The sequence below is a fragment of the Pseudophryne corroboree genome, chromosome 7, assembly GCF_028390025.1.
Source record: "Pseudophryne corroboree isolate aPseCor3 chromosome 7, aPseCor3.hap2, whole genome shotgun sequence".
Lineage (NCBI taxonomy): Eukaryota > Metazoa > Chordata > Amphibia > Anura > Myobatrachidae > Pseudophryne > Pseudophryne corroboree.
The window spans coordinates 73,833,813-73,849,330 of record NC_086450.1 but is presented as its reverse complement, the minus strand read 5'-3'; the positions used below and the strand labels follow the sequence as shown (position 1 = coordinate 73,849,330).

Below are 15,518 nucleotides of genomic sequence, written 5' to 3'. Positions count from 1 at the left end.
GTATGTAGGTGACAGGTGCACTATAAACCACCAGTGTGTAAATACACACCAAGTAGCTACACGTGCACAGTGCACACTATCCCATTATACAGTCCTGCAGGGCTCATATGTACACATTTCAGTTTATTACTTAAAGCATCATTCCATAAACCGTGCTGTTACACACATTTTTCTATACTTACAATATCAAAGAATACTTGACAAACATCAATAGTGTTTAGCAGTTCACATACATGATCCTGGAAAAATAAGAATAGGAACGATCAACAGTCACCAACAGTGATCACTGCACAGAACTCATCCTCACAGCCGCCCGCCCGCCGCCCCCCTCCCCCCCCCCACCACCACGACAAACATCTCCATGAAGCAAAATTGTGGAAGAACACGGATTTCTGCATACTCATGGGAATATAGACACTATACAGGGAGAGGAAATACTCTGTGCATTATAGTGGAAGGGAGTGGCAAACAATAATTAAAAAAAAACCACAAAAAAACCCCCACAACTACTACTACAACAACAACAACAACACCACCACATTAGGTCTTGCCGATTATCACATAATGAAAATGGAGACTAGTTTGTTAATACAATGTGCTCAGTCACCGGACTGGCCACAAACCGTATGGAACTTGCAGCTGAGATTTATACAACCAGATCTGTGGTAGATATCCCCACATACTGTAGGAGGTTCAGATTTAGGAGATTGATGGACTAAAATAGTGATGAGGAATTGCCCAATGTGACTATTTGCTGACCAGATTCCCCCAATACGTACAATAAAAAGGACACTGTATTTTGAGTCCGTAAAAAAAATAAATCAAAGCCTATAAAGGTCACATCCAATCATATTTAACGTAGGAACAAACAAGGACCCTGGATTAAAATCGCAAGTGGTTAAATAACCTGTGATCAACTGGGAATATTCATAAGCACATCTCTCTACAGAAGAGTTCTCTTTTGTAGTCCTACTGAATGGAACAACGCCAAAAAACATTGGAGATATACCAAGGCACAGTGGTCCATTGATCTCTGTACTGTGCTATCAACACAAGACACCAGTGTGGGTCAGTCATCTGCGATCACCAAGTAAAGCGAAGAATGCACCCATTATAATAACACTAACCTTAAATTCCATAACATCCACAAATGTGAAGTAATAAAGTGCCAGGTTTTTCAGAATCTCAGATTTCTCTTTCTGGAGCTGCGCAAGCTGTTGCTGTAAAATCAAAGGCAAATATTCAGCATAAAACATCAAAATGGCAAATATATCAATCGTTTAGTCTCAGGTTGGAAGCTTTGTGTGTAAGAGACTCTGAAACTGCACTTACCGTCCTGCCATCCACTTATAAAGACAGACACATTTAAAAGATTGTTTTACGCAATATGTCAAATGCACAGAATTGAACAAAAAAATGTCGCCGACAAAATGACAAAAGTTAAGAGTAAAATAGTTAATTGAAAGATAGAAGAAGGCAACATTCTCAGATGTAGAAGCATAGGACACGTAAAATTCTGAACTTACCAAACAGAATATCCAGGCAAAGCCACGTTACGCATGCAAAATAAATGTAGATACAAAACATAAAATACAGTAAAAATGATCGAGAACTAGAAATAGTCACAAGAACGACAGAAGCAACCAATAAAACAGAACGAAAGAAAAAAGAAAAAGCAAAAACACTTGTTAGACACAAGAGAATAATGAGCAAGGCATAGAGAGATATTAGAAAGCAGAGATACATTGTTGTTACAGGGATAGTGTGAATTCACAATGAGAAAATGCACATTAAAGCAAAGCCATTACATGAAACCATAGCATGAAGGCCAATTATTCCAGTAGTAGGCATATGTGTACCATGATTAACCAGATAAAGCCATATAAAACCATTTTCGTTAGGTTAACAAAAAATAAGAATTTACTTACCGATAATTCTATTTCTCGGAGTCCGTAGTGGATGCTGGGGTTCCTGAAAGGACCATGGGGAATAGCGGCTCCGCAGGAGACAGGGCACAAAAAGTAAAGCTTTAGGATCAGGTGGTGTGCACTGGCTCCTCCCCCTATGACCCTCCTCCAAGCCTCAGTTAGGTACTGTGCCCGGACGAGCGTACACAATAAGGAAGGATTTATGAATCCCGGGTAAGACTCATACCAGCCACACCAATCACACTGTACAACTTGTGATCTGAACCCAGTTAACAGTATGATAACAGCGGAGCCTCTGAAAGGATGGCTCACAACAATAATAACCCGATTTTTGTAACTATGTACAAGTAATGCAGATAATCCGCACTTGGGATGGGCGCCCAGCATCCACTACGGACTCCGAGAAATAGAATTATCGGTAAGTAAATTCTTATTTTCTCTATCGTCCTAGTGGATGCTGGGGTTCCTGAAAGGACCATGGGGATTATACCAAAGCTCCCAAACGGGCGGGAGAGTGCGGATGACTCTGCAGCACCGAATGAGAGAACTCCAGGTCCTCCTTAGCCAGGGTATCAAATTTGTAGGATTTTACAAACGTGTTTGCCCCTGACTAAATAGCCGCTCGGCAAAGTTGTAAAGCCGAGACCCCTCGGGCAGCCGCCCAAGATGAGCCCACCTTCCTTGTGGAATGGGCATTTACATATTTTGGCTGTGGCAGGCCTGCCACAGAATGTGCAAGCTGAATTGTATTACACATCCAACTAGCAAAAGTCTGCTTAAAAGCAAGAGCACCCAGTTTGTTGGGTGCATACAGGATAACAGCAAGTCAGTTTTCCTGACTCCAGCCGTCCTGGAACCTATATTTTCAGGGCCCTGACCACATCTAGCAACTTGGAGTCCTCCAAGTCCCTAGTAGGCGCAAGACACCCCAATAAGCTGGTTCAGGTGAAACACTGACACCACCTTAGGGAGAGAACTGGGGACGAGTCCGCAGCTCTGCCCTGTCCGAATGGACAAACAGATATGGGCTTTTTTGAGAAAAAAACCACCAATTTGACACTCGCCTGGTCCAGGCCAGGTCCAAGAGCATGTTCACTTTTCATGTGAGATGCTTCAAATCCACAGATTTGACTGGTTTTAAACCAATGTGTTTTGAGGAATCCCAGAACTACGTTGAGATCCCACAGTGCCACTGGAGGCACAAAAGGGGGTTGTATATGCAATACTCCCTTGACAAACTTCTGGACTTCAGGAACTGAAGCCAATTCTTTCTGGAAGAAAAATCGACAGGGCCGAAATTTGAACCTTAATGGACCCCAATTTGAGGCCCATAGACACTCCTGTTTGCAAGAAATGTAGGAATCGACCGAGTTGAAATTTCTTCGTGGGGCCTTCCTGGCCTCACACCACGCAACATATTTTCGCCACATGTGGTGATAATGTTGTGCGGTCACCTCCTTTCTGGCTTTGACCAGGGTAGGAATGACCTCTTCCTGAATGCCTTTTCCCTTAGGATCCGGCGTTCCACCGCCATGCCGTCAAACGCAGCTGCGGTAAGTCTTGGAACAGACATGGTACTTGCTGAAACAAGTCCCTTCTTAGCGGCAGAGGCCATAAGTCCTCTGTGAGCATCTCTTGAAGTTCCGGGTACCAAGTCCTTCTTGGCCAATCCGGAGCCATGAGTATAGTTCTTACTCCTCTACGTCTTATAATTCTCAGTACCTTAGGTATGAAAAGCAGAGGATGGAACACATACACCGACTGGTACACCCACGGTGTTACCAGAACGTCCACAGCTATTGCCTGAGGGTCTCTTAACCTGGCGCAATACCTGTCCCGTTTTTTGTTCAGACGGGACGCCATCATGTCCACCTTTGGTAATTCCCAACGGTTTACAATTATGTGGAAAACTTCCCCATGAAGTTCCCACTCTGCCGGGTGGAGGTCGTGCCTACTGAGGAAGTCTGCTTCCCAGTTTCCATTCCCGGAATGAAACACTGCTGACAGTGCTATCACATGATTTTCCGCCCAGCGAAAAGTCCTTGCAGTTTTTGCCACTGCCCTCCTGCTTCTTGTGCCGCCCTGTCTATTTACGTGGGCGACTGCCGTGATGTTTTATCCCACTGGATCAATACCGGCTGACCTTGAAGCAGAGGTCTTGCTAAGCTTAGAGCATTATAATTTTACCCTTAGCTATATTTATGTGGAGAAAAATCTCCAGACTTGATCACACTCCCTGGAAATTTTTTCCTTGTGTGACTGCTCCCCAGCCTCTCGGGCTGGCCTCCTCGGTCACCAACATCCAAAACTGAATGCCGAATCTGCGGCCCTCTAGAAGATGAGCACTCTGTAACCACCACAGGAGAGACACCCTTGTCCTTGGATATAGGGTTATCCGCTGATGCATCTGAAGATGCGATCCGGACCATTTGTCCAGCAGATCCCACTGAAAAGTTCTTGCATGAAATCTGCCGACTGGAATTGCTTCGAAGGAAGTCACCATTTTTTTACCATGGCCCTTGTGCAATGATGCACTGATTTTAGGAGGTTCCTGACTAGCTCGGATAACTCCCTGGCTTTCTCTTCCGGGAGAAACACCTTTTTCTGGACTGTGTCCAGAATCATCCCTAAGCACAGGAGACTTGTTGTCGGGATCAGCTGCGATTTTGGAATATTTAGAATCCACCCCTGCTGTTGTAACAGTATCCGAGATAGTGCTACTCCGACCTCCAACTGTTCCCTGGACTTTGCCCTTATCAGGAGATCGTCCAAGTAAGGGATAATTAAGACGCCTTTTCTTCGAAGAAGAACCATCATTTCGGCCATTACCTTGGTAAAGACCCGGGGTGCCGTAGACAATCCAAACGGCAGCGTCTGAAACTGATAGTGACAGTTCTGTACCACGAACCTGAGGTACCCTTAGTGATAAGAGCAAATTTGGGACATGGAGGTAAGCATCCCTGATGTCTCGGGACACCAGATAGTCCCCTTCTTCCCGGTTCGTTATCACTGCTCTGAGTGACTCCATCTTGATTTGAACCTTTGTAAGTGTTCAAATTTTTTTAGATTTAGAATAGGTCTCACCTAGCCTTCTGGCTTCAGTACCACAATATAGTGTGGAATAATACCCCTTTTCTTGTTGTAGGAGGGGTAATTTAATTATCACCTGCTGGGAATACAGCTCGTGAATTTTTTCCCATACTGCCTCCTTGTCGGAGGGAGACCTTGGTAAAGCAGACTTCAGGAGCCTGCGCAGGGGAAACGTCTCGACATTCCAAACTGTACCCCTGGGATACTACTTGTAGGATCCAGGGGTCCTGTACGGTCTCAGCGTCATGCTGAGAGCTTGTCAGAAGCGGTGGAACGCTTCTGTTCCTGGGAATGGGCTGCCTGCTGCAGTCTTCTTCCCTTTCCTCTATCCCTGGGCAGATATGACTCTTATAGGGACGAAAGGACTGAAGCTGAAAAGACGGTGTCTTTTTCTGCAGAGATGTGACTTCGGGTAAAAACGGTGGATTTTCCAGCAGTTGCCGTGGCCACCAGGTCCGATGGACCGACCCCAAATAACTCCTCTTCCTTTATACGGCAATACACCTTTGTGCCGTTTGGAATCTGCATCACCTGACCACTGTCGTGTCCATAAACATCTTCTGGCAGATATGGACATCGCACTTACTCTTGATGCCAGAGTGCAAATATCCCTCTGTGCATCTCGCATATATAGAAATACATCCTTTAAATGCTCTATAGTCAATAAAACACTGTCCCTGTCAAGGGTATCAATATTTTTAGTCAGGGAATCCGACCAAGCCACCCCAGCTCTGCACATCCAGGCTGAGGCGATCGCTGGTCGCAGTATAACACCAGTATGTGTGTATATACTTTTTATGATATTTTTCCAGCCTCCTGTCAGCTGGCTCCTTGAGGACGGCCCTATCTATAGACGGTACCGCCACTTGTTCTGATAAGCGTGTGAGCGCCTTATCCACCCTAAGGGGTGTTTCCCAACGCGCCCTAACTTCTGGCGGGAAAGGGTATACCGCCCATATTTTCTATCGGGGGGAACCCACGCATCATCACACACTTCATTTAATTTATCTGATTCAGGAAAAACTACGGTAGTTTTTTCACATCCCACATAATACCCTCTTTTGTGGTACTTGTAGTATCAGAAATATGTAACACCTCCTTCATTGCCCTTAACGTGTGGCCCTAATAAGGAATACGTTTGTTTATTCACCGTCGACACTGGATTCAGTGTCCCTGTCTGTGTCTGTGTCGACCAACTAAAGTAAACGGGCGTTTTAAAACCCCTGACGGTGTTTTTGAGACGTCTGGACCGGTACTAATTGTTTGTCGGCCGTCTCATGTCGTCAACCGACCTTGGCGCGTGTTGACATTATCACGTAATTCCCTAAATAAGCCATCCATTCCGGTGTCGACTCCCTAGAGAGTGACATCACCATTACAGGCAATTGCTCCGCCTCCTCACCAACATCGTCCTCATACATGTCGACACACACGTACCGACACACAGCACACACACAGGGAATGCTCTGATAGAGGACAGGACCTACTAGTCCTTTGGAGAGACAGAGGGAGAGTTTGCCAGCACACACCAAAAACGCTATAATTATATAGGGACAACCTTATATAAGTGTTTTCCCTTATAGCATCTTTTTTATATATTTCTAACGCCAAATTAGTGCCCCCCCTCTCTGTTTTAACCCTGTTTCTGTAGTGCAGTGCAGGGGAGAGCCTGGGAGCCTTCCCTCCAGCCTTTCTGTGAGGGAAAATGGCGCTGTGTGCTGAGGAGATAGGCCCCGCCCCTTTTTCGGCGGCCTCGTCTCCCGCTCTTAACGGATTCTGGCAGGGGTTAAATATCTCCATATAGCCCCCGGAGGCTATATGTGAGGTATTTTTAGCCAAAAAAGGTTTTCATTTGCCTCCCAGGGCGCCCCCCTCCCAGCGCCCTGCACCCTCAGTGACTGCCGTGTGAAGTGTGCTGAGAGGAAAATGGCGCACAGCTGCAGTGCTGTGCGCTACCTTAAGAAGACTGAGGAGTCTTCTGCCGCCGATTCTGGACCTCTTCTCGTTTCAGCATCTGCAAGGGGGCCGGCGGCGAGGCTCCGGTGACCATCCAGGCTGTACCTGTGATCGTCCCTCTGGAGCTAATGTCCAGTAGCCAAAGAAGCCAATCCATCCTGCACGCAGGTGAGTTCACTTCTTCTCCCCTAAGTCCCTCGTTGCAGTGATCCTGTTGCCAGCAGGACTCACTGTAAAATAAAAAACCTAAGCTAAACTTTTCTAAGCAGCTCAGGAGAGCCACCTAGATTGCACCCTTCTCGGCCGGGCACAAAAATCTAACTGAGGCTTGGAGGAGGGTCATAAAGGGAGGAGCCAGTGCACACCACCTGATCCTAAAGCTTTACTTTTTGTGCCCTGTCTCCTGCGGAGCCGCTATTCCCCATGGTCCTTTCAGGAACCCCAGCATCCACTAGGACGATAGCGAAAAACTGAACACATAATTGTAAGTTTCTGGTTTATTTTATTAAATGAACACTTCCGGGATTGTTGTTTGGAGACCATGGCAGCAACATATCCAACTAGAAGAGGACACCGAAATCTCAAATCAATTCTCCGACCGGTAGGTTCTGCTCAGTCTAGAAAATAACACACCCCTCATGCGTGACTCTAGACAGCCATAATTGAAACCACATTCTTTGTCAAAATATTGTCCCTTTTAGTTTATGGTAGTGTTATGGTATTGCACGGTCAGTGTTTATACTGACGTGTGTTATGAAAGAAAGATGGTCTGTGCATGTATATTGCCAGGTACACACTAGACCATAGGTTCTCAAACTCGGTCCTCAGGACCCCACACAGTGCATGTTTTGCAAGTCTCCTCACAGAATCACAAGTATAATAATTAGCTCCACCTGTGAACCTTTTAAAATGTGTCAGTGAGTAATTAATACACCTGTGCACCTGCTGGGTTACCTGCAAAACATGCACTGTGTGGGGTAATGAGGACAGAGTTTGCAGACCTATGCACTAGACCAGTGATCTCCAACCCGTAGCTCGCGAGCTACCGGTAAGCTCGCCATAGTATTTTCGGTAGCTCACAGAGCACACGGGCTTGGGCAGTCACTGGCACTCCTCCTCCCTTCTTTTTTAATATGGTGCCGGCCGGTCGCCAATCAGAGCTTGTGGACCGGCAGTGGCGGCACCTAATTGGCTGCCAGACCACGAGTTTTGATTGGCTCACTTACCGGCACCATATTTTAAATGCCCGCCGCTGCCGGAGACTCTGTCAGCCTCACCGCAGTGGCTCTCCTGACTTCACAGGAGAGGTGCGCGCTGCGCTCTCTCCTCCCCTTCCGTCCCTCATACAGGAGGAGCAGCACCAGCGGCAGTAGAAGAATCCAGCAAGGGTTAGCACTGTGTAAGGCACTATATCAGACACTGCGGGGAGGCATTTTATCTGGAGCTGCGGGGGGGCATTTTAAATGGCACTGCGGGTGGAATTCTATCTGGCACTGGTGGGGGCATTGTATCTAGCACTACGCGGGGGGGGCATGACTTGTAGTTTCGCAAGAATGCACGCGCATTGGGGGGAGGGAGTAGCTCCTTTAGAGGTTTTATTTTCCGAAAGTAGCTCACACTCCAATTAAGGTTGGAGACCACTGCACTAGACGAAGTGTGTACCCGGCGGTATTGGCGGTGACGGGACAGGCATCAGCAAGTGCAAACTTGCTGATGCTGCCAGAGACTAGCAAAGGCATGGAGGGGGATCAGAGGCCATGCTACATTCGGCAGTATGGCCCTCACTGGCGATAATCGCCCGACGGGCATGCATGCACGGCCGTCAGGCGAGGTCATTGACGACACGCGGGAGCATGCATCATCAGCGACACAGTGCATACACACTTGCCAATATCGTGGATGATGCGTCAGTATTGTCCACTTTATCGTCTATTGTGTACCCAGCATCTCTCTTATTAACCATAGGCTCATCTCTTATAAACACAGCAATAAAGAAATAACACCATAGGTCGAACACGGGTTCACTACGGGTGGCCGGCGGTCGGGCTCCCGGCGACCAGCATCCCGGCGCCGGGAGCCCGACCGCCGGCTTACCGACAGCTTGGCGAGCGCAAATGAGCCCCTTGCGGGCTCGCTGCGCTCGCCACACTATTTTATTCTCCCTCTATGGGGGTCGTGGACCCCCACGAGGGAAAATAAGTGTCGGTAAGCCAGCGGTCGGGCTCCCGGCGCCGGTATACTGAGCGCCGGGAGCCCGACCGCCGGCAAACAGAAGACCACCCGTCGAACACCTGTGTGTGGAGTGCATGTTGCGTGTTTTCTGGCAACATGAGCATGCAAGTGCGGGCGAAGTGCAGACATATGCATTTCGATCGCATGTACACTTACTACTAAAGCACACATGGAAGGCAGGGGGAACGTAAGATGAGAACAACTCTATATAATGGCAAACAGTCCCATATTTGCCATGTACACAGTTCAGATAAGACAGACTTCTGTCTCTGTAGCAGGCCCAATGTATACTGCAGTGGTTCTCAAGCTCAACCCTCAAGTTTTCCCAGCAGGTCATGTTTTCAGGACTTCTGTCTGTGGAAGCAGATGGGATAATTACCGAACCAGAAAAACAGATCACCTGTGAACGTTTGGTGATACCGGAGGACTGGAGATGGGGACCCCCTGCTGTACAGGACATTTTCTCCCTGGCCACAAACACTTAATATTATAATGACTGAGGTTCGAGGTCACACCGCGTTTGTGGATTACAGAGTAGCCATCTCTATAAAACATTTAACAGCTTACTAATGATAGCCTTATTATTAGGTCCATAGTAAATTGGGATCTCTGGAGAATACACTGATGTACAAATGATGACTTGTTCATTGGGTGCAAGTTTGAACACCAAAGAACACACCCAGCCTGGTATTAAATCTGCTCCAATACATAAACTGCTACAGTACTGCACTGAGATTCCAAACACTTTCCAGGCAGCACAACTGCCCACACTTATTTACACTGTGCTGAATGGCCATGCATGATCACATGTAAGGAACAGGTTACACCAGCTTTGCCTCCAATCCTAGAACACGCAGCCAGTGAATCACCTTCTCAGTGTGTAGGGAATGAATCAAGGCTACAGCTTCCTACAGTACATGTTAGCGTAGCTAGGAATGCTGCATTCTGCCCTGGAAAAATAAGGTGTTACACATTTATTTCCACATGGTGATAACGCTGTGAAAGACCATGTGGGGTATAAATGTGGGATGTATAGCCAATATTGCTACGAACGTTACTAAACCTCTAACAGGACGTTAGTGCTGGAGGGTCACCCCTCCTCCTCTGGTTAACAAGACTTGTACAATCACGCCAGGTTATCCCAGGAATGAGTTTACATGAAGGGCAACTTTTTGGGAGGTTCTCTCCCCCTCCCTCAACATAAAAAACAAACAAACCACACAACAGATTAATCCGGGCCAACCTGTGGCTCTCCAGCTGTTGTGGAACTACAAATCCCAGGATGCCTTAACACAGTTTTAGCATTCACTAACAGCAAAACGGTGGCAGTGCATGCTGGGACTTGTAGTTTCACAACACCTAGACAGCAACAGGTTGGCTAGGCCTGCATCAGATTTCTCTGGGCATTAGGGAGTCGTTCTAATCAAATATAGGGCCTAATTCAGACCTGATCACAGCAGCAAATGTGTTCTTTAATGGGCAAAACCATGTGCACTGCAGTATAACATGCAGAGAGAGTTAGAATTGGGTGTGTTGTGTTCAAGCTAAAAATCTAAAATTGCCATGTAAAAATAAAGCAGCCAGTATTTACCCTGCACAGAAACAATAGAACCCACCCAAATCTAACTCTCTGCACGTGTTTTATCTGCCTCCCCTGCAGTGCACATGGTTTTGCCCATTAGAGAAAAAAATTGCTGCTGCGATCAGGTCTGAATTAGGCCCCAATATAATTCGGAAAGGAAGACCCTCTCACTCTAATGCATCCATTTCTACTGGAGACCCCCCGCTCACACACCAGCTTTTGCTGGTGCTGTACAAAAGGCATCACTGGAACCAGGGAAAATAATAAAAATAAATTTAAAAAAGTTTCAGACCGCAAATCTCGGGACTCCACTAATGGAAGAGAGCCATTTGGGAAAACATCAATGTTTAACAAACACTGCATCTTTAAAATTGGATTTTGCATTGATTTTACGGGTCTCCAAAGGTCTTTCCCTTATAGTGTACACAGAGATCACTTTGCATGCATTCCAGTGATGTCACTGGTTCCTATTAAATGGATAGGCTGCATTCATCATACAGATTGGCTGTCTCTAGTACCATCTAATAGCCACTAAAAGAGGGCTACCATATTCTATAATTCTATACAGTAAAGGAACGCAGGTCACTTACATTGTTGTTGCGCGTTTCAACCGCTGGAAACTTCCGGACAATAAACTTGACGGCAGATTCTAAGTTTTTGTCGATCAGATAAGAAGGCTTTGCCTTGGGATCCCCACATGCCTAGCAAAAGTTAAAACGAGAAAAACGATTAAAACTTTTTTTTACCCCTTTCAAAAATAAATAAGGCTCATCTGGCTGTCAAATTAAAAGTTTCAAAGTGGCATGAGAAATAAATGTGAGAGTTTGAGTATTTTCAGAGCTGGAAAGGAGAATAAAAGAAGCTAACAAAATAAAAAAAAAAGTTTTCCTAGAGAGAGAAGATAAATAAATGTATGGAAAGGTTTAAAGCCATGTAGAGAGCACTAAATGTTTAATCCTAAAATAAAACAAAGATTTGTGAAACCAAAAATAAACAAACTGAGGTGGATGGGTCAGCAGCAAGGAGAGGAAAATAAAGCCTGGTAATATGGCAAGAACAAAAATGATTTGTTTTGTCTTAATGTAATATACTTTTAAATGGGCGTGTCATGATAAAATGCAATAAAATAATATCCAAAGATTTTTTTTCTACAATACTTTGACAAAAAAAAAAAACAAATGCAACATAACACAACAAAAAGCACACAAGAGAACTAAGAAATGTGTATTTATTGTGAATAATGTGGATGAAGTGTATGTTGCACAATATGTATTGATAGATCTAGTCACAATGATTAGAGTAGATGTCTCTGGGGTGTCGAAGCCTTCAGAAAAAAGTTACCCATAATGACGGGGTGAGTTTCAGGGGAACTGCTGGGGACTTGTACATGAGTGGGTCAAAGGCACTAACCACCTACTGTATAGGGACCTCTTTAGAGAACCTCTCCCCATAATTGGTGTTCTGTCCCATGTAGCATTCAGGTTGGGGTTCTGCTACTAAAATACCCAATATTAATCTTTAAATAGAAGTATCTCAACATTTACAAGATTCACATATATAAAGCTTTCGTACCAAGTTTGCATAGAAAAGACCAGCAAACTTGGGTGGAAAAAAAACAAAACAAAAAACCTGAAGACTTATCCACTTCTTTAAATTGTAGGATTCCCACTTTTGGGAACCTGTACAAGAGCCACCAGCAATTTCAACCCGGGTATGGAGAAGAGTTGAACCCAGGACCAAACCGGGTCGCGGTGCAGGGTAAACAGGAAAGCCGGGTCGATGCGACTATGTACCCGCTTACAGCATAGGAAGAGCCGGCCCTAGGAAATGATCTCATCTCCAAGAGCCAGCACTGCACATATGAGCAGTGACGTTGCCAACCCGGCAAAAAGCAAAATCCCAGGTTGCTGCGATTTCACGTGAAATAACCTGGGATACTTCTGCTAGTCTGAAAGGGGGTATTAGTAAGCTATGAGTAGCACTTACTACTCCAGGCACTGCGGAGTCAGGCTACCAGCTTAACTACTGATGTTGGGAGTTTACAATGGCTGGATTATGGAAATAGAAGCAAAGGCGCCCATAGACTAGACGACACTGGGCTTGGAGGGATATAGAGAAGGAGGAGCCAGCTACACGTCCTGAAAAAATTAAAAGTGCCAGGCTCTAATTATCCACTTGTCTATACCCCATTGTTTATATGCTCCAGTGTCCCCTAGTGGATGAAGGAGAAACTATGATTTCTCGTTAGCGATTTCCCATGAACTCCCCCAGCAGCTCCCTGGCAGTCCTGGGCAAACGATATAGTACAATACACATAATGGTGCCCATACACTTGTGAGATCATCGGTACTATCCTTCGATTTCGACCACATCCGTCAGAGAAATCAGGGGATTGTATGCACATTTAAGGTACCTTTCGACGCGATGCGCGGGCACGCTGGTCGTATGTCGCATCTCAAGATATTATGTGCTGCACTTAATATTTATCGAATCGGGGCGTGATCGCATACTGTTTTTTTTACCACTTTCGATTTATCACATCGCGATGTGCGATATGTGAAGACAGGAGATGACTTCCTGTCCACTCCTCTTCCCCTCACCCGATTTCCGGTCGTAAGGGGCATGAGATAAATCTCAGGATTGTATGCGCATCGAATGCAGTAAAAATGCACTTTTGATGAGATTTGTCTCAAGGTGAGCTTCAAGGGAAATCGGGCCCGATCTCGCGTCGAAAGCAACCGCACAAGTGTATGGCCAGCATAAGATACATCTTAAGATCTGGGAGTGGCTACATCCAGGAGCGTGCTGTAATTAACAATAGCTTCAGATCTTCCCTAAGTTCCGACCAACGACCAGTGGGACCGCGCACCGTGATCATTCACAGACACTGAACGATCTGTGCTATTATCAACGATTTGTAGTTCCGATCCGTCGTATATGGCCAAATCGCTCATATCATCGTGTATGGGCACCTTTAGATAAGACTTGCAAAACACATTTTATCATTAGCCTCAATAGGAAGGAGCCATCTCAAGTTAGCCAAGCAAAAAAAGGGGGGCTGGTAACTTTAATAAAAGTGTGCATTAAGAGCTGGGATTCTATCATAATATAAATTAGGCTAACAAATTATTAGAGGCATACAAGCTACAGCAGCTAACAGGCGGCTTTTAAACGTGCTCATGGTGTGGAATATATGATTTTAATTACCTACCGGTAAATCCTTTTCTCGTAGTCCATAAGGGATATTGGGGAGACTTAGGGGGTTATTCAGAGTTGTTCGCTCGTTGCCGATTTTCGCAATGGAGCGATTAAGGCAAAAATGCGCATGCGCATGGTACGCAGTGCGCATGCGGTTAGTATTTTAGCACAAAACTTAGTAGATTTACTCACGTCCGAACGAAGATTTTTCATCGTTGAAGTGATCTGAGTGTGATTGACAGAAAGTGGGTGTTTCTGGGCAGAAACTGGCCGTTTTCTGGGAGTGTGCGGAAAAACGCAGGCGTGTCAGGGAAAAACTCGGGAGTGTCTGGAGAAACGAGGGAGTGGCTGGGCGTGTGTGTGACGTCAAACCAGGAACGAAACGGCCTGAGCTGATCGCAATCTGTGAGAAGGTCTGGAGCTACTCAGAAACTGCTAAGAAATTTCTATTCGCAATTCTGCTAATCTTTCGTTCGCTATTCTGCTATGCTAAGATACACTCCCTCCCAGAGGGCGGCGGCTTAGCGTGTGCAATGCTGCTAAAATCTGCTAGCGAGCGAACAACTCGGAATCACCCCTTAGTACGATGTGTATAGACGGGGTCCAAAGGAGCCAGTGCAATTTCTTCACTGGGTGTGCTGGCTCCTCCCCTCTATAACCCCTCCCACAGGCAGTTATAGGTAAAACAGTGCCCGAAGGAGAAAGGATATATATGAGAGAAGGAACATGACAACAAAGAGTGGTGAGATTTAACACCAGCACACCACGAACATATAACAACCAGCAAAGGCTGGTAACAACAACAGCAACAGCTGAACAAGTATCCACATAACAGAGAACCTGCAGAAAAGTCAACGCACTGAGGCGGGCGCCCAATATCCCTTATGGCGGAGGTGGCCAAAAGGTAGTTTGCGATCGACCGGTAGCTCGCGGAGCATCCGCCGGTAGATCGCGACAGACTTAACTGTAAGGAGCCTGCCGCCGCTGCTTTTCTTCACAGTTCCCAGGAATGCAGTGTGCGGGTGTGAGAAGCCTGGGCGCTAATTGGATCCAGTTTGATCCAGCTGGTAGTGGCGATGACAGGAGAAGCAGCCAGCGGGAGGCCATGCTGCATGAAAGCGGGAGCCATGACTGCGGGGAGAGGGAGGACTGAAGCCAGGCAGCGTGACAACTTGTCCGGTAAGTTATGCAAAGGGGAGGGAAGATCTGTAAAGGGGGGAATCTGCACAGAGCGTGGTATCTTCACAAAGGGTTATTTTTTTACACAAGGGGGGGGGGGGGGGGTCTGCAAAGGGTGGAGTATATGCACAGAGGGGATTATTGTACAGGGGGCTATTATGCAGGGGATTGGAAGGGGGGGGGATATCTGTAAAGTGGGGGATTTGCACAGAGGAGGCTATTGTACAGGGGACTATTATGCAGGGGAGTGTAAGGGGGGAATCTGCACAAGATGGGGATTTCCGCAAAGGGGGCGATTTGCACAGAGGGGGGCTATTTGATGTTGTCACTCTTTATGCTATTTTTAAATGTGA

General features: G+C 46.2%; 1 protein-coding gene across 2 annotated transcripts in view; it reads right to left on the bottom strand.

Moving 5' to 3' along the window:
* NCKAP1 (NCK associated protein 1) overlaps positions 1-15,518 on the bottom strand; it is a 249,712-nt gene that overhangs the window by 151,349 nt on the left and 82,845 nt on the right. For both annotated transcript variants that reach the window (XM_063933318.1, XM_063933319.1), the window contains 3 exons: positions 11,379-11,489; positions 1,128-1,220; positions 183-239 (listed from right to left, as the gene is read on the bottom strand). In XM_063933318.1, coding sequence (XP_063789388.1) covers positions 183-239; positions 1,128-1,220; positions 11,379-11,489 — 261 coding nt within the window. The remainder of the gene's footprint in view (positions 1-182; positions 240-1,127; positions 1,221-11,378; positions 11,490-15,518) is intronic.